Source organism: Trichoderma citrinoviride, assembly GCF_003025115.1.
Source record: "Trichoderma citrinoviride strain TUCIM 6016 unplaced genomic scaffold BBK36scaffold_10, whole genome shotgun sequence".
Taxonomy (NCBI): domain Eukaryota; kingdom Fungi; phylum Ascomycota; class Sordariomycetes; order Hypocreales; family Hypocreaceae; genus Trichoderma; species Trichoderma citrinoviride.
In genome coordinates this window covers 777,125-796,362 of record NW_020194718.1, presented here as the reverse complement: position 1 = coordinate 796,362, position 19,238 = coordinate 777,125, and the positions used below count along the sequence as shown (strand labels likewise).

At 52.4% G+C, this 19,238-nt stretch overlaps 3 protein-coding genes across 3 annotated transcripts; 1 reads left to right on the top strand and 2 right to left on the bottom strand.

Annotated features, from left to right (window-relative positions):
* Positions 1 to 938: 938 nt before the first annotated feature.
* BBK36DRAFT_56505 (hypothetical protein) lies at positions 939 to 2,327 on the bottom strand (the record flags this gene model as incomplete). Its single annotated transcript, XM_024898271.1, has 1 exon — positions 939 to 2,327. The coding sequence occupies one exon, from the start codon at positions 2,325 to 2,327 to the stop codon at positions 939 to 941; it is 1,389 nt and encodes a 462-aa protein (XP_024748048.1).
* Positions 2,328 to 2,668: 341 nt separating this feature from the next.
* Positions 2,669 to 4,587, bottom strand: BBK36DRAFT_1123192 (hypothetical protein; the record flags this gene model as incomplete). The annotated part of the gene is made up of 3 exons (XM_024891022.1): positions 2,669 to 3,365; positions 3,453 to 3,921; positions 4,014 to 4,587. 3 exons carry the CDS (start codon positions 4,585 to 4,587, stop codon positions 2,669 to 2,671), a joined length of 1,740 nt encoding a protein of 579 aa, XP_024748047.1.
* Positions 4,588 to 18,041: 13,454 nt separating this feature from the next.
* BBK36DRAFT_1160892 (hypothetical protein) lies at positions 18,042 to 18,917 on the top strand (the record flags this gene model as incomplete). The annotated part of the gene is made up of 1 exon (XM_024894327.1): positions 18,042 to 18,917. The coding sequence occupies one exon, from the start codon at positions 18,042 to 18,044 to the stop codon at positions 18,915 to 18,917; it is 876 nt and encodes a 291-aa protein (XP_024748046.1).
* Positions 18,918 to 19,238: the final 321 nt, after the last annotated feature.

Here is a 19,238-nt window from a genome sequence, read left to right as displayed (position 1 = left end):
CATGTGACTGTAATATAAGCCGTATCTCGTTCGATTTCCCGCCTACTGAAGCTGTCTTGTATGGAGTATTGCTTGATATTCCGGCAGCGGGTTTCAAATTACAATGCCGTCAAGAGACAGTTTCTCCCCTTGTTTCACGCTGAGGCAGACTTGCATCATTCCACCCAATAAATTGCTTCTTGATGACGCAGCTCGTCTACGTGGTGTGAGAATACCTACAATATAGACGACGAAATCAACGGTTTTCTTGACCAATGGTTGTCTTGGTGCCCCTTTCTGAGCCTTTTAGTTGCGCTTAAAGAAAACGCATGCGACAATGTTGGTGAAGTGTGATTAATTTGAAGAGCCATACAAGCAGATTTTCACCAAACACACCATGCATGCCGCAAGGGACCATCCAGGTATTCCCATGAAAACGATTGCATTTGGTACTTGTGCTCTTTCACAAGGAAGCAAAAATCACGAAAAAAAAGTGCCAAGCTGTTGGGACCTTTTGGTCAGCTAGCAACCTACACATGCTGCCTTTCTAAGCCAATCATGACCAATGTGCAATCTTTTATCGTTTATGCCGTGATATGGATGTTGAATAACCTCATATTAGCTCATTCAAAAACAAAGATTGTCTTTTGTTTTCGCTGTTCATGCCGTTGACGATTGCATGCTCAGTTGGGTTTTGACTGTTTTTTTTTTGTGGCGGCATGAGGCTCTCTACGGAGTGCAAACATGTCCATCCCATTCTGTTGACATGCCATCATCAAGACTGTACGGCAAGTATTACATCAATATGCTAGCCAGGCTTGTGAATGTCTACCGCTCGATCATCAAGACTCTGCACTGCAACCCAATATATGATTACATCCAGATGCTAGCCAGTATTGTAAACGTCTACTGTTCAAAAACATCCAAGCAGCGAATATCAGATTCCCATACCTCTAGTATCAAGCATGCACATTCTCCAGCAACCAATCCATCGTCTGCCAACGCCCAACACCCGCTGGAACACCCTTCAAACAGCCCTCAAGGTCCTCCACATTCCAACCCGAAGAAGATACCCTCTCAACAAAGCGTTCACACTTGTCCGCAAACTCTCGTTGCGAATCATCGCAAAGCAGATGCAGCTCCTTACCGGCCAACGAAGCCGCCATCCACAGCAGAAGCACCTTTGTCCCAGGATCCCCATTGAACGCGCCGCAGCCCCAAAGCCCCGTCGACACCGCCGGTGCGTCGGCGTCGCCGCCTTTCCAAGAGGAAAACGCAGTGTACGCCTTTCGCATCTCGCGCTGCATGTTTCCGGGCTTCAGATCGGGAAGGAGTGCGGCGGAGTCTTCCGCCTCGTCGACTTCCAGGGCGTCCATGAGCAGCATTCTCCCTCCACGTCTCCTATCCGGCGCCAGCTTTTCCCATGAGAGCTCACGGCGCTGACCTAGTATCCTCAGCATCGGGCGGGCTCCATTGATGGCCAGAATCTGGTCGTTTTGTAGCGTTGGCGTGAAGAGGACCGCAGGACAGGCTTCGGGACAGTTGCCCATGAAGACTTCTTCCTGGGTTGCCGATTGCCCGAAGCCAATGTCCTTGTTCGCAGAGACTACTACGGCGCGGTCGTTCCCCTGATACGCAAGTTCCTGCTGCTCTGTGCTGAAGGCCTTGACGTGAACAACGTTCAGCTTCCCCAACCGAACATGTTGCCAATCTCCTGGCAAGAGGAGCGCCGATTCATCGAAGGCATGTAAAGAGAACTCCACTAAGCCATCAACAGATTGTGGGGTAGATCCCAGGCTGAATTCTTCGAAATATGAGAACAGCGCCGTAAGATACATCTGAACAGCCTGAATATGTCGTTGCTCAGAGCCATACCAAATGCCAAAGTCGTGATATCCATCGAGCCATGGAGGTGATTGAAAAGTGCAGAGAAACTGATGAGCCACAAGGCTTCCAACCATATCTCTTGTGAGACTCAACCTATCTCCCGGCCGCAGCGGTGGAATGCTTCCTCCCGGGAAGAGGTCAGGCAGCTTGAGCGAGAGCCTCACAAGAGTGGGCCATAGCCGTGAGAAAAAAGTGTCTCTATGATGCTCTACGGCCTCTATGAGTGTTCCAAAATCACACGCCGCGCCTGAAGAGCCGTGGATCGTGTTGGTAATTGTATCGAGAACATCTATCAGTTGAGCAGTGGTGGTGACTGGTTGCCGAAGCACATGCTGAAGCAGCGGCCAACAGGCTACCTGTCCATGTTCGTCTTCGACTTCTTCATCAAGAAGACTGAAGCGGTCAAGGCAACGCCATGACGGCGAGCATGGTAGTAGCAGATCCGGCCACGGCAGGTCCATCGTAGAGTTTTGTATTTGATACAGGACGTCTACCAGGAATCAGCAAGATCTCAGCACGCTGATGCCAGGACAAGAAGAGTACTTCGGTATATGCCAACTTGGCGATGAGTCATCCGGCCAATCCGAGCTGAAACCGCCCGGACCGGGTTGTCTCCGACTTGTGGCCCAAATTCAGCATGAAGATCCAGCAGATCAAAGTTCGACTCGGAGTAAATAACAAGGGGGGAGAATCTCCAGAAGCACAACCAAGTCTGCGTAAGAGGCTTCATGTAGTCTCCTGATATCCTTTCGACCATGCGTCGCTTCGCTTCACGGGGATGAGTAGTCGACATGCCAAGCAATCAGACAATCAGAAAGTTCATCTCCGGGTCCTTGAGCATCTGTACCCAAGTCTTGGACCCCCTCTCCTCATCTGGTAGGTTCCAGATAACTTGGAGCGTTTCCATGGCAGTATGGATGAAGCCCCATGGACATACGGTAGTCATTATTCGTAGTCTTTCCATGACAAACTTTTGTCGCTCCGGCTCCCTCGTCTCGGCGCCTATGATGAACGTTGGCCATGTGGTTGCCTTGAAGTTAGGGTCTTCCACGGGCATCATGTTCAGATGCGCCATCAAGTCGTCCGCCAAAAAGGCGGCAAATGCTGGGCCAAGCCTCTCACCAGCCGACGGAATTGCCTGTAAGATATATATGCACGCAGCCAAGCGGTGGCTGGCTCCCGCGTGCATGCGGCTTTTCATCACATCTTTTGGCAGATCGAGTACTCCTGATGTGTCGCGCGCCCATGTATAGATGTCGTAAGCTTGGGCACGGTTGATGAGTGTGATCGCAGCCGTGGTTGTCTCTTCGCTGGGCTGGTCATGAGCTAACTCGCTTGAAAGTTGGGAAGCAGCGTGTAGGATTTCCATCAGCTCCGGTGGGCAGCACAGATAGCTATTCGCCACCGTCTTTCCGAGCACAAAAGGGATCTGGGAAGACTCAAATTGGAGCGACGTGGCATACCGTGCGGGCATGAATGCTGAGGCGAGAATAAAGTAACTAGGACGGTCAGTGAAAGGGCAGGAAACAGAAGGATTCGGCTGTGGAGGAAGAAAAGAAAGGACAAGGGGGGACAGGAGAACTCACATGAAGCAATCAGAGAGCAGGTAGTCTCGCAATGAGCTATCCCAAGCCTGGGTAAGCTGCAAGGAGGACATGATCTTGGCAGCACCTTCAAGATGTGCCCTCCAGCCGTGCTTCCCAGATTCAATCAACTCCACGTTAATAAAGAAGAGCGACGCTGCAAGCACAACGTCACCATTAACGGCATGAAGATTCTGGATGGCGGCGGACATGAGCTTCAACGCCGTGTGTTTGGCAACCAAGGCATCATTGAGTGCCTTGGCCGAGGCCGCGGGGCGGTTCCTGGGGATGAATCCGCCGTCATCTGGAAAGGGCAGACCCATGCTGATTAGATTCGACATATGAGCCGCCGAGGCTGCGACAATGATGTGCTGCAGCAGCGGATGAGCACCAGTAAGCGGTATGAGGCTACGAAACGGATTGAATCCTAGCATATCGTTGGAGACGAGGTCTTTGCATACGCGGTTTGTGACTGGCGTGGGGTGACGTTAGCCCAGCGAGGACATTGAAGCCAAACAGCAATGCGACTCATTCAAGCTTATTTCAGAATCATTCAATACGCACAGTAGTCAAGATAGAAACGATGAGACGGGTTAAGATCCTGAAACAAGGGATCGACTGGCGTTCGAGAAATGCTCCGGTTCGCGATATGAGATGCGGGATGGGAGAGAAACCCCGTGGGTGACGCCGGGACAAAGGGACGGTTCAAGGCCAAGGCAGTGGCAGGCCTTCGGGGAGATACTGGCCATGTCGGCGACCCTGGCGACGATGAAGCCACTGAGACTGCCGACGACGCTCTCCTGAAGGGCAGTAGGCTGGGCGAGGTCGCTGCGTCTTTCACGTCGTTGCCCTCGGATCCGGATCCGGCCTCGGCCTCAGCCTCTTCTGCCGCCCCGGCCTCCAGCGGCGCGCTCGAGGTCCGGCCGGCGAGCTTCCCGCGGCTGGCGATGGCCCCCGTCCAGCGAAACAGCTTGCCGTATCCGAGACACTCCTTGCCGGCAGCGGCACACTTGTTGCAGTGTGGGTACGAGCGATCACATCGGAGCCGCTGGCGGCGGCAGTTGTGGCACGGCTTGGTGGGTGGTTGGACGGGCTGGCCCGAGCTTGTGCCTGAGCCGGAGCCTGGACTCGAGCCCATGGTGACGGCGACGCTTCTGCACTCGCCGGGAAGGGGATCGGTGGAGCGACTGACCACGCATGACAATGGCTGTGGTGAAGCTTGTTGGTGGTTTGTCGAGCAGCAGGTCAGGGCCATTCGATGAGAATATCGTCTCAGGCTGATGACAAGTAGCCGCTAGCCCCGGCTGGGAAGCCAAGCCGCAACTCGTGCGCTAGGCTTGCGGGAGAACAGCGCCGGAACGGTGTCCCGATTCTCCGAGGCTCGGATCGCAGCGGCTGAGGCGCACCTTTACAGAGGGCCTGACTGCTGTAATAGCTTTATATCGATAGATGACGATCTACTATATATGATTGATGGCTTCGTTATCCAAGAGATACTACATGGCAATAAGCAGCGAGTAATGTCAAATGTTCCGAGATCCAACTAGACTTTACGATATATGGTAGTTGACTGTGAATATGAGCTGTGTTATTGCACACTATTGTTGTCTGGTAGAGTCGAGAAAGTATCAACATGATTCATGCTCATGCGTCCCTGTCTAAAGCCCTATCTTAATCGAGGCAGTCAGCCGAGTATTCCTCGACCTCTGTCTAACTGGTTACAGGTAGTTAAGCGATTGAAGATCCTCTTACATCTGGTAAGACTTTGGAAAATATTACTATAGTATGTACAAAATGCTGCCCTAATACCTTGCCGTAAGAAAATTAGTTTTCAAACGATGCTACCGGCCGTAATGCCAATACTGATATTGAAATAGTTTAGAAGGAAATTGGCGTAGATTATCACCTTCCTCTGTTCCTCTTTGCTCTGTTCTCCCTCTCTTCTTTGTCATCTTCTTGAATTTGATAAATTCGAAGGAGAACGAGAAGGCGCCAGTTGTCCCTTATCGCCCTTGCACATGAATAGGTAGTTTACGGGGTATTTCTGGAGGTGGCCCAGAATACTGGCGGTGTAACGAGAAGTATAGCTGTAATTTGTTTCACCTTCTCCAGACTCAACGCACAACAAATTCAAACGCATAATACTTTATGTGAAACTCAAAAGATCAAATGGTCAGTAGAGTTGCACACCGCGAAGTTGCTGTTTATTATGAGAATGGTCCGCTCAACCGTTACGCTGCATATACGCCTGTCACTTTATCCTGCTCTTGATGACTTGTTGGTTGAGCAATTTTGAATGCTTTTTGCTTTCTCTTCCGAACCGAATTGGGAAAATTTTCTTTTCCTAAAACTTGATACAGCCTCCGTTACCAGCAACCTCGGCTTTTGGCCTGAATGAATGGCTATATCCTTTACTTGGCATACTTCATGAGGCTTTGAACTGCATATGTATACCTCACTCGCATACCATAAACAACCACCCTTCAAGATATATCCCGCTGTACTGTCTCATGAACTTGCCAGAATTGCGCCGGAAGTCTACTTGAGTAGTGGTCGCTGGGAATTACTATTACTAGACATACATAGCTCTACCGTCTCACTATCGTCCATACCCAACTTACATACGACTAATACCTGTATGGTAGTAATTTTCGAGTGCTCAGCAACAATAGTGACATCATTCCCTGCTCGCGTCTCCTATAACGGATTAACTTGCGCTCTTAAACGAATGCGAGAATGGATGCCAGGATGACATCTACCCCAAATCTCGAAACCACTGCAAACGCTGCGCTGTCACCAGGGGGGAGCTCACTCGAGCTTGCATGTGATAACAAGTATACCCCCCTCTGAATTACTCCGTCGCTACTCCGTACAGCATGATCTTGCTGTCATTGTCACATAGCACCCGATCCCAGCTCAGGACGGCCGTTGGCCAAGTCCGCCTAACAGTTTTCTCTGTTTCACTCTCCGAAGCCCGACCACATCATGCAAGGCAACCATAGCTACTACCGTTCCGTACACGTCACCTCCACAGCTGAGGTGGCCCAACGCTGCTACATACACACACGCACGCCGCTGTTTCTCGTGAGAGCCGACCAACAGCACGGAAATCGACCACCGCTCTGCGTTGATCCAGGTACGCTGGCTCATGTGACAACTGCCATACCCCTGGGCGCCATCAGATTCCAAAATGTAATATCATTAAGCTTTAGGGTTCTTAGTCGCCCACCAAAGTCGAGTGGACGCCGTCCTGTCAGAATGGTCGGCGATACGAAGTACAGATTCGGCACGAGGTGGAATCTTGCTACCTGCTATCTACATAGGTAGAGGATCAATAACGTACGTACATGCTAGACTATATGCACTGCAACCAACGTAAATACACGCCACACAGGGAACAGCCAACTGGAACTCATCCGATATCAAGCGCGGCGCAGCTCCAAGGATGCCGACTATACTTTCAGTCGATCGGTCAGATTATGTACATGTTCTCCCTACCTATCCCAAGGGGAGTGGCTGAAGTAATATCAGCACGAATACTGCTTTTCCGTCGGTCTACGGGTACTCCGTTGTTTATCTGCCGACGGACAGTTCTGCTCGCACGAGTAAGTTTCTTCGATGCCACTGTGTAAGTATGCGCCTTTGGTATCTCAGTCTTTTTGTCATGAAGACAGAGGGTGCATGTAGCCAGACTGCCGTCCATCCCCTCAATACGGGGAGTCTCCCGGCATTCGCAATGCCGTTCGCCCAATTATGGATCCCGGCCATTGGTTGAGGAAAGAGAGAAGAATCGTATCATTTGTGACAGGCGACGGGTTTAATTCAAGGAAACTATCACGTCTCAGGGCGAGGCCGCCACCAACACGCAGTACAGGTACAGGCCTGCCTGCTGACATGAGTGGACATGGGCCGCTGACATCGGCCATTGCACGCCTGCTGACGGCTTTGCCAGAAAAGGGGGCGCGAGCCGTGTAAAAAGGAAGCTCCATGGCATAGAACTTCCAACGGATGCCTGCCGGGTCCAGGATTATGATGATTACAACTGAACCAGCCGCTTCCTAGCAGCGGCAGACCGATTCGCCCAAGCGCAGCCCTCGGGCTGACAAGCGAGTCCCAAGAACCCAGCTGTCAGGATTCGCTAAACGGCCCTATCTGGCACCCCTTGTCGTCCTTGGACTCGGGGTGCAGCCGAGACCGTGGGAACGGGTCCGGTGATTTTCATCAAGGCTGCGAAAAGCGGTGCTTGTCAGACATGTCAGAAGGAACTGGGCAAGCCCCCGGCCTCGGGTCTTTTGCCTTCTTTTGCCTTTCCGTCCCATGTTCTCAGGTGGACGAAGCCTCCTTAGGCAACGCCAAGGCAGATGTAGGAGCGATCTTCTGAAGGATTCGTTTAGTAATACCCGGTGCGGATAGGCTCTTGCGGCTTATACGCGAGTCTGTCATTTCCTTGGCGATGCTACGGCTTGTGATGGTTGAAAAGAAATGGCCCTGATTAGACTCCATTACCGCATTCCTATTGTAGCTCATGTTCAAGCGGTTGTGATAATTTTCGGGCTGTATAAGAACAATTACCATGTCATCAAAGCGGGACAACAAGACATTCAAAGTAGTATGGCGTTGCCGGCCTCACGCAAGGCGAGATGTTTCCAAGGGTTTTCTGGCAAGTTAGTTGACGGTAGAATACATGCACCCCATGCTGTCCCTTGTCTATCTCATCACCGAAGGAGACTACTCTCCGGCATTTACGAGATACGGACAGCATGTGAATCGCCCAGGGTGCCCCATAAGCGACGAAGTCTGCTTCCGGTAACAGTAGTGATCACGATGTGATGTCTCTTTCTCACGGCTTGGTTTCCCGGCTTCATACAACTTGATGCGAAAGTGCCTAGCAACCCTGCTACGTCAAAGCCGCTAAGAAATATAGTACGGTAGATATAGAAATGCAATACTGAAGTAACTTGAAGCAAGTAGCTCATTGGTTGATGGCATGTGAGGCTCGAAGCAAGGCAATCTCGCCAGGCGTATTGCTGCGCGTACACCTTGTCTGGTCTCAAGTTGCGTGTGAAAGTTTCCCTTGCAAGTGTTCAAACTGCCTGCTGTCAATCAAGTACGAACATGCTTCTACTAATGAGCTCTCAGTCTAAGAGCCTCCCCAGCCATCAAGGACGTGCTGCCCTCCCTCATTGGTGATGGCATCAAGAGTCGACTCCCCGCCCACTTACCGAGAATACGCATAGCCGACTGAACACTCTTAGCATAGTCAACTGTAGTCGTTGTCTTGCCTTCAAAAGTATTACTAGTCGGAAGATTAACACCAGCCTTGTCGGCCTCTCGGTGCTACTGTACCCCTCATTTAACCTTGCTGCCTTGCGGGCGACGATGACATTCTCGCACATGAGAAGCTTGGGCTTGGTTCGCTCGATGGGAGGGTGGGTGGCCATACCCCTGCCCCTCGTAGAGTCGTTGTGCCGGCCCAACACTATTGCCAGATTATTACAGTAGTCCTCCGGATCGATCCTACCCCATGGTTGTCAACACAGAGCAACCAGACTAGGAGGTTGCTCCGCGAAGGAATATTGCAAGTACAAGTACTAAGAAGTATCGGATGTAGGGTTGTCAGGAGATCCGGGATTCATCCCTACTCTTTCATCCCTAGTCTTTCTCGGCCGAGAGCGTGGAGCTTGCATCCTACAGATAATCAGAATTCTACAGATGATCAAAATTTACAAATGCCTTTTTGGCGAGAACGGTTAAAGCTTGGTCTTGTTTCGACCTACGTTTTCGCAAGAAGCTACGTTTTGGTCGTGTACCACGACTGAAAGATGGAGAAACACACGCCCACTTACCGACAGTAGTTACTTGTAATCGCAGACGAATAGAGAGCGAGTCGTCGAAAGCTGCGACTACAGTAGATCTATTGCCCACTTCGACTGTCGGTTAGTCCTATTCGACACAAGCGGAGTGAGATTCATGTCTGCAAGTTGGGGATAGTAGTCTTGGCAGCAAGCTCCTCGATAGGCTGCATGAATTACAGGATTACTAGAGACTCTTGGACTGCCCACTTGAGAGGCACGAGAGCCTTGGCGAGTTGTCCAAGTCGTTAGGACTTCGTGGGGTATTTTCATCTTATCTTCTGCTATTGATGGCTTGGGTCGCTTTGAACGCTGACTAGAGGCATTCATGGATTGGGCCATGAAAACATGGCTGTTCGGAAGTGAAGCTCGTAAGAGTTTACCCGGAGGATTCTTGGGGTGAGGAGTAGTGTAGGTTTGGCAGTTCATGGGGTAAGGAGTAAGTTCGAGTTCTCGGGGTAGGGAGTAGATTCTCTTGGGGTAAGGAGTAAGTTTGACAGTGCCTGGAAGTCTCTTTAGCCGTTTTGCCCCTTGCATCGTAGTTGTGCTGTATCGCTATAATCGAAAGATATTTCGTCCAACTTTACTTCATTCGCCTGTGGCGTTAAGGTACTTCGGGGCGTCTGCGGCCAGGCAACTCACCTCCGTCAAACGACGGCGTTAGTCCATGATGAGCGATAATTGCATTAAATCCGCAAAAGGGTAGCGACATCGGGATGCCACCGCACACGCGACTCTTGAGCTATGTACATACGTACCTTTGGGGGTTAGAGTAGTCGCCGCGAGAAAGTCCATCGGCGTTCACTACGGCCCCGTCGCTCGGTGAGCTGGAATTAACCCACATTTAACAAACAATAGAAGTGAGGCTAGACAAGCCACCAGGACCACAAAGGCTTACGCCGGCGCCGACCCGATGGTCCGGTCTCTTGAGTGGCCTGAGCGAATGGAATAGCGAACCCAGCGAAGGGAATAAGGGCTGTGCGCCGCCGTCTGTGCCACCACCGGCCGAGGCCACAGTCCCGGCGAGAGGAAGGGAATTTGTGCTCCACCTGTCGCGTGGGTGAGAGCAGGGAGTATCCTGGGAGATCGGCGAGACGGCGGGGAGGATCTTAGTCGCAAACGGAGGGCTCCGAAACAACCGGCTAAGCTGATGGGACACACAGTATGGGCTGATGGGTTTGCGGTAGGGCCGGTGGGCAATGGGAATAAGGATTGAAGATACGGTTAGGTTTGAGATATGGCATTCTTGATTCGTGCAGGAGAAAAAGGCTAGAATTCCCAAATAGGAAACCAATGAAGCTATTCCATAGTGGCCGAGTCGCTCGTCCGAGCCAATTCAAGCCTTATTTGCAGGTGTATTTGAGATTTGACACACCTGCATGTACTAAGCTGGTATGCTGACTACTATACTTCAGGACTGAATACAAAACAACCCAGTAATATCACCGTTGGAAGATTCCCAATGGTATCCATGCACATCAACGTCCTCTGGCTACATAGACATGGTAGTCTGCAAGGCATGTAAGACTGCCCTAGCCATGAGTAAGCGGCGTACGAACCTATCCGTATTCTGTGCATGGGTAGATTGTTCTATCCCACATGAGTCCCTGACTGATGATTACTTGCTCAGCCAAGGATACAGCTGACTCTCCCACACGCATATTCAGATGTCTAACTGCGAGAAGGCCAACATACACGACACGAGCAAGATTGGATATTGTGCTTCCCACGGGTTTTGCCTCTCTCTGCTACATGGTACAGGATTATAAAGGAGCTTGTAAGCAGGTATTCAAATCCATGGTGAAGCTTCATGGCGCACATTGTTGATCCTGTCACCGGTTTGACATTATCACGGCTTACGAGTACTCACAACTGTCCCGACAGTGTCATGAATAGATTCTGAAGAACACGCCGAAATCTTCCGGCATGCGTGCAGTCATGTAGAGCGGGCACCGCCGCAAAAGACTACATCCGCTTTACCATTTATCCTCCATTAGTAGCAATTATATCATGGCATGCTTGCAAACACCCAGCAGGGCTTTTACTCCCTGTTCACTGCTGGAAGACCAACCTGAATATCTGGAGGGACTCCTAAGCCCCATACTCAAACATACCTCACGTGAATTGACAAGGGGCTCGGAAGCTGAGGGTGATCTACAACTTCAATGGATTCAACTGCAGTACACGGTCCAAAAGCTCCGGGTGATGACACACGAAGTGGTTGGATCGATACTAATTAAGCAGCAAAGGATAGCCTATGTGGGTGAGATTTGAGTGCACGGCCGATGGGAGTATCCGCGTGAACACGTTTCCTCGTGTGTATGTGATGGTGGCTGTATGTGGAAAGTATTCCGGAAGGATGGTTGTCCCGTTGACACAAGGGGAGTGTTGATAGTGAGATGAAGTCCCATGAAGAAAATAGCATCAGGCATTGGTCTATTTTGGGCATTGCCATAAGGCTGACTGATATTGGTGTTTCCCAAAAGGGACACCTACAACACAACATCATGGTCATCACTCAAAAAGGTGTGTCGATGCTAACCCGGAGAAGAAGCTGTCTTAGGCCAGAGTTGCAGTAGAGCCTTTGCGTGAAGGAATCTTGCGTGGTAGTCAGATTCGGGCCAACAAGGATCCCGAACCGAGGCTAGAAAAACTATAATACATACCTTACTCAAAAACTATTCGTGTGGCCGAGCTCTGACAGCTTCAAGGCGCTCTGGCTCCTATTTGAAATTGTCCAGAGACTGCTCATTCTGTGGTAGTGACTGCTGCACTGCTTCTTTTACCCCAACTTACCCCAGCTTCCAATCATCGTGTAATATGCTCCGAGATGACATGATTTCCAATGATACCCTAGGCCCATGTTTGATAATCGCGGGCTTACACAGTATTTTCTTGAACAATGCATTTATCCCATCTTTTGACCGCTTATTATGTTCGGGTTTCTATGTGGCCACAATCCGGACGAAACTTGCCGACGGATCTGTACCCTGAACACGCACTCGCAACATCATGCATTGGGAGTGGGAGCGGCTGCCTGGCAGGCGTCCATCAGGAGAACTGAGACAGCAAAAACGAATAGACGCACAATATCAGTAATAGTAATACGAGTAGTACTATAATAGTTGTAGAGGGCTAAATCACTAGCATAGCAGTATGCGTATAGGGCATTGTGTGCTGATTGATCGGGGCGGTTTTTTCAGGCTCGGGGTTTTTGATAATCGCTTTTTGCCAGGCTATTGCCGAGATCTACAGCTAATTTAGTTGACAGGACTGAATCTGATTCCATTTCCCCGTTGCCTGCTTATTAGTTGTCTACATGTAGGCAATCTCCGCTGCAAAACAACAAAGAGCAGCAACATCATGAGATTTTATAAGGTATTTTCTGGTTCGTTCTTTTGTGCTTCATCTGTCAACGGAAGGCACGAGTAGGTTGTAGTTACCCGTGATTTCGCCTCCCGTAGAGGACCCAATACATTGCGTAAAGTACCAGTACCATTTGGCAACCGCGCTCGGCACTGATCTGCTGCTTCCTCAGGTAGTTCTCAAGTACCGGCACCTGCATGTGTTGTTTCAGTGAACCTCAACCGCTGCGTCTGCGCTTCGGGCAGGCCAAACCATCCGTGCCTTTTGCACCTCCACCTCCAGATGCATCACGACCAACGTCAAATGCGCGGTCGATCCGCTCCCGCTGCGGTGACATCACCAGATAGCTGTGCATTGGAGGGCCGCTAGACGGAAATCCTGCCTCTGCTCATCTCACAGAGAGCGATCGGCTGCAGATCGACCCAACTATCACTGAAGAGACCGAAGCCAGACCAAGCTCGATTCCTGCAGACCTTGGCCATACGAGGAGTCGCCGAAGCCGTGAGGTGGCGACGCATGACCGATTGCACCTTGCCTGTCAACCTGTTTGATGCGCAGACCGCTCAGGCTGATCGACTGCGCGATGGCAGCTTGACGGCTGTCAGGACGCATTCGGGCATATGAAGCTGTAGCAATCTTGGTGGCTACAGCGTACTACGTGGTCTGCTCTTCCGTGCTCCCTTGCTATCGCCGTCCTTGAAGCCCGGGCTAAAAATAACTCCTAGTAATTAGCTGACATAACTGATGCGACTTCACCGTCTGTACGGAGTACGGAGTGCATACTGCGACCTGGTCCCATCGTCGGGGCGCGTCCGTCGTTGCTCGCCTTCTTGCCACAGCCCAACACCGTCCATGGGCCAAATGACTCCTGCAAGTCTGGATTTCTTCACACGAGTCCGAGTTGGACTGTGCGTCCATTGGGTCCTGGAGCTAGCATCGGCGCTTTCCCGTCGGCTGGGCGGAGCGATCCACCGCTTCGATAGGTTCGGACAAGGTCGGACTGTTATGACTGAATTGGACAAGTGAGCCGCGGAGCAGGGGCCCGACTTTGTTTCCTTGCCGGTGATGGTCCAAGCTGTTGGTGATGAAGCTCGAATGCTACGTCGGCTTCGACTTGGTGCTGCCCCGTGCCGTGAGTGCTTGGTGGTTGGCTCATATGGAGCTTGGGCGTTAACCGTCCTCGAAAGCCGTGCAACAGCGATAGCGTCCATGGGTTTCATTCTGGCGGGCGGGAGGATCTTCCTGCACGTTGCTGATCAACGCACCCAGCCAGCGCCCCCTAAACTATTCTGGAAGTCTATCCCGGCACTAGCTCACCAGGGACCTTATTCATTCGTCATGGAGGCAGATCTTCTGGAACCGGCTCATATTGTATCCTGCCTCTCCTGCCTCTTGCAAGTTTTGTACGCCGTTGCTTCGCGAACGTCGTACCTTTGGCCTCCTGCTGTATCATCGAGGACGATCCCTCCGTGCAGCCTCGCCAACTTTTCATGGTACATATACTGATAGCCATTGGCAGATCGAGTGGAGTGATGCCTCAAGGCTAAACTTTGATGATGGCGATCAGTCCTCGTGCCCAAGACTTGTGAGCTCTGCGGGTGCCTCTGCGGGCCGAGGCAAATCCACAGGGGAAGTCAGCCATATCTCGCCACGTCCAAGGCCCCGGCCTCCCCAGCCTGTACAATGGTTACAGTGTCGTCTCGATACGGGCATCACATACAGTATGGTAGCACTCTTCTCAAGAAAGAGGCGTCGTCATGGAGAGCAGGAGCCGGCCGCTTTCATCGGCATTCTGTTTCACAACTTGGCCGGCAGAGCGATGTTCATTCAACTCCGTGTGCCAAAATTGCGGAGTTGGTGCGGAGCAAGGAGCACACGGAGTGCCTCAGGTACGACGGCGGCTACAAAGAAGCGTTGAACCTCCTCGGCCAAATACCACAAGCGTTTCGACGTCAACGAATGGGCGAAGACTGCTAATTTGCAGAGTAAATGACTGTCCCAAGGGATGCAAGCTGGTTCAGCATGGGCTGCGAGCCTCCCATCGTCCATGACGCATGATTGCATTTACCCGTGATGATCACAGCGAATTCAAGTTGGTTCGTACATGTTCGTTGGTACTTGGCCCGTGCCTTGGTATTGCGATGAAGGACGCTATACGGGCTGACAAAGAGGCTTGAATAGGCTCGTCATTTGCGGTTTCTCTTATTCCCTCCAACCCGGACCAAGGCGCCGGTAGGGAGGGAAGTGTCCGGGAGACTGTTCCGGAGTATTATTTTTTCCTCCCTACGACAACATCAAGTTCAACATCTCCGTCGCCCGGGGGGCAGGACACTGACCTTCCAGAACATCTTGACAGCTCATTTCAGCGGCTCAAATATGGATATGCTCCACGCGGACCCAGACACCTGCCCTAACGGATTGCAATTACCCGTAATACTAGGTAATTCAATGACCGTGAGACCTCACCCCCTGTCAAGGGTGCAACATCTGGGAAATAAGATCGACAAAATTTTCGAAGGCCCTGCTGACGAGGAAACTGCATGGTTTCTCTGTTTTGGGAGGGGGATAGCCATGGACCCCATCAAGAGAGCCGCGAGCGTGCAGGAGAACTCGAGGCCCGCGCTGGTTGGAGATGGCTAGCTGGCGATCGAACAACGGCAGTTTGACAAGGTGGTGCTCCTCCGCACAACAGCAGTTGAGAATGCAGCTATACACCAACATGCAACGCTCGCACTTCGTATGCTAGCTGCGCATACGGAGTCGGTATTGGTGAGTCCATGTTCAGCTCGCACGAGCAGAGAGAAGGACGGTTCAGCCGAGCGCCGGGGCGTTTTGCCGTTTTGCAGTCTCTTTGGGGGTTCAACAGCACCCCCCGACCTTACAAGTACGAGCAAGGAAGATTAACCTAGTTATGACGACGCACGTAGCATCAGCCCTTTGAGGAGGACACAACTTGAAGCTCTCTGGTACCGTATTGTACCTGCTACGGCCTGGATGAAGCAGGCGGACACGCTCAAAACGGTGACAAGAGGTCCCAAACGCGGGCCACACTCCGTTGAGAACAATGAAGAGACAAGCTAACCCCCTGCCCCCGTGAGCCCTCCTTGATACTGGCAGATCATGACACACCTTTGTGCTCATGCTGGCAGAGCCAGGGTCTCAACCAGTGGCGCCTGCATCGACTAGGTCTAACTGAAAGAATCACGCAACCCGATGACAATCTACTGGCTGCTCCCTGGGCCTCTGCTAGCACGACGATCATTAATTAGCCTGTACTGCGTCCCCCATGGCAGCGAGGCGCACTCCAGACTGGACGCCACGCCACGAGGTGATGCCCGCCCGCGCTGCAAAACCGCGACTTGCGGCATTGATTAACTGTTTGCTAGCGCTTGGAGATGGAAGGCCTAGAACGGAGCTAGCCCTGGCTGCAGCTCGAGATAACGCCGGCGCCAGCACGAGTTCCACGACGAAAGTTTGCCGAAGTCCATCGCAGACCGCCACCGCACGAGTTGAGGTGTTCACCGAAGGGGCGGAGGATCCCGTCGCAACTCGAGACTGGATCGGGTGTCGTGGAAGACATGATCTGGAGACAGAGAAAAGGCGTGAGGCGTTGAGTCTAGAGACTCGAACAGGTATGAATTTGTCTGACTGGACAAGTTAATTCCAGAGTACGACATTAGAGTCACAGCCTTGTCCAGGTCCGCAGACCGTCTTTTTTTACGTCCGTCCATCAAACGGATCGAGATTGCTGGTCGCTGTGACGCCCCGATGACGACTTTGATCGCATTAGAAAACGACGGAGCGCCGTCGCCAGCTCAGGTCCTGCGTCGAACTCGCGTGTCACCTTTAACGCATCCGCGGGCATTACTCATCAGCTTGGCACGTTGGAGCAGACGGAGCGCCGTGATCCACGGTCCGCGAGTCGTAGATCGTCTCAAGTTGTGCCAGGGAGCTCCAAAGAAGGGGGGATTTCCGACGCGGGGCGGCTTCTCGGGGCGCCTCAACGATTCCCCTTTGCTTTGGTTTACGGGCGACGGGCGAATAGAAACGCTACGACGTGTTACCACTACTCGTACTCCTGCTGCTTCAAGGCAAGCAGACTGCATGCTAACGAGCTAACAATGTGCTGCTATGCGAGGCAGTCCTTAGCTGGGGATGCGGCCGCCGTCGTCGATGCGTCTGGGCAAAGACCGACTCGCATCGACACAAAACTCCTTTGTTTCCCCATCTGCAAGCCCGCAGACAAAGCCAGCAACAAAGCCAGCGCCTGGGCAGTCAACAACATGACTGAAAGCCACACCTCCGGCGGCTGCGTATTACTTCGTACTCCGGACTTGGGGTACGGATAAGCACAAGCACGCGTCTGTTGCGGATGCCAATCCAGAAGCTGTGAAAGAAGGAAGAAATTTGGCGTCTAGGACCAGGGACGCTCGGCGCTCGTCGCTCACGTTTACTTGTACAGCACAAGTGCTCTCCGTTGCGGCCCACCTCTGCCAACGGCTTTGACCACACAATGATCCCTGATGACAATCCCTGGAGCTCCGTTCAGCCACCACTATGCAATACCACCCACGCCTACGATCTCTATCCGCGGTCCCGGTCAAGGAGAGCGACCCAAAATAGGCCCCCACCTTGGGACACGCCTCGTGTCGTGCCACCACCCCCTGCCGGTGAGGCTAACGGCACTCCCACTTTTTTCTTGGACCTGGTCCGTTTCCTCCCTTGGAGAAGGCACAAGTGCTGCGAGGCCCCAATTCCGAAAGCCTAGAGGTGCCCTGCAAGTCGATGTCATCTCCATCCACCCCCTACGTCTTAGTGGCCTGGACGCCCGTTTCCACCCCAGTTGTTCAAGCCCTCTTGCCCCCCTGGTATGGTTAGATGGGCCGAGCTTCCCAGACTTTTCTTGGGAATGATGGCTTTGGCTTCTTCTGACCTGACCAGGGGGGGCGTGTCCCACTCCTAATATCTGCGATGTCCAAAGGCCGGGGGGTCACTTCCTAGCCTGGCGTGTGGGATACTTAATGTCTACGGAAGACAGATCTGATATGCCGCTCCACACCCCAAACCGCTGGTCTTGTTCTCAGAGCGGCTCAAGCTACATACTACTTATATACCATCTCCAGTCCCCCTCCTTCTGGTTCTTCTTTGGATCGAAAGATTCGACGACGGACGAATTTGGTGCATCTTTGCTTGCTAATCAACGCCAACAACCCCACTGTCGAAGTAGTCGATGACTCTCGACTCTGATCTCTAATAAACGGACCATTATTTACGACAAACTCGACGTCTGCGCCCGACTCTCTCTCGAGGCTGCCTCACATACCCTTTCTGACTCTTCCCTCCCGCCTCAACAACCAACCAACCAACCTTCACAATGGCGTTGGTCTCTTCCTTCACATCTCCCCCGTATGGGACACAGTATTCGGGATATTACCGGCCGCCTCCGTCGCCGCCCATGGACGAGCCAAAGTGCTCCCTGCCCTCCATCTCCAACCTGCTGGGCCTTGCCGACGCAGGCTCGCTGGCGAGCGAAGCGGCCTTCAAGTCTCAGCACAGCTCTCCTCGACCCTATCCCAAGGCTGAGAGCCGCCCGTCTTCTCGACACAGGGCGCTGCCACCCACACCGCCCATGTCCACAGAGGCGTCGTTTGACATCCGTCGCTCTCCGTCCAGCCAGCCCAGCAGCATCTCGCACGCTGCACCTAGCCGCTACTACGAGACCACTCCCCCTGTAGAGGCCCATGATGCGCATCGTCATCGAATGGCGCCCTCTCGGCCTACCATCTCAACCTCGGCTGCCCAGCAGCAGCCTGCCATGGCATCATCTGCCCAGTCTCCTGCCAGCAACTACTATCCCGTGCAGAGTCTACCTCCGCCTCCTCCTCCTCCTCAGGTGCCTGGTCTTCACTATCAGCGTCCGCTGCCCCAATCATTCCCGCCGCCGCCTCCTAGCCCTCTCAGCGTAACATCCTCGGGTGGCTACGTCTGGCAGCATCACCACTACCTCAACCCTTCCAACGGGATTCCCTTCCCGCCCACCCAGGACCGATACATTTGCCAAACTTGTAACAAGGCCTTTAGCCGGCCCAGCAGCCTGCGCATCCACAGCCACTCGCACACTGGCGAGAAGCCCTTCAAGTGCCCTCACTCCGGCTGTGGCAAGGCCTTTAGCGTCCGGAGCAATATGAAGCGGCACGAGCGAGGCTGCCATGGCTTTGACGTCGGCAAGGGACCTATTCTCCTTGCCTAAACGCTCAACGCCTTGGGCTATATCTTTTCTTTTTCTTTTCTTCTTCGCGCACAATTTGTCAAGGAAAAAAGTCGGATGAAGGGCATCCGCACACCATAAAAGAGCTGGGAAATTTAGAAGGCACGAAGATGCCAACAGGTCGCACGGGCGAAAATTCCGAGCCTCAGGAGGGCTTGTTCATTTCATTCTTGTCTTTTCTTACATCTTCTTTATCTTGTCTTGTCTGCTGGGTCTGCATGGCGCCGGGGAGGAAAGTGTCCTGCTCCTTTTTTTTTTGTCTTGTCTTTCGACAAGTCTCGGGACGTGTTCATGAAGTTGGGT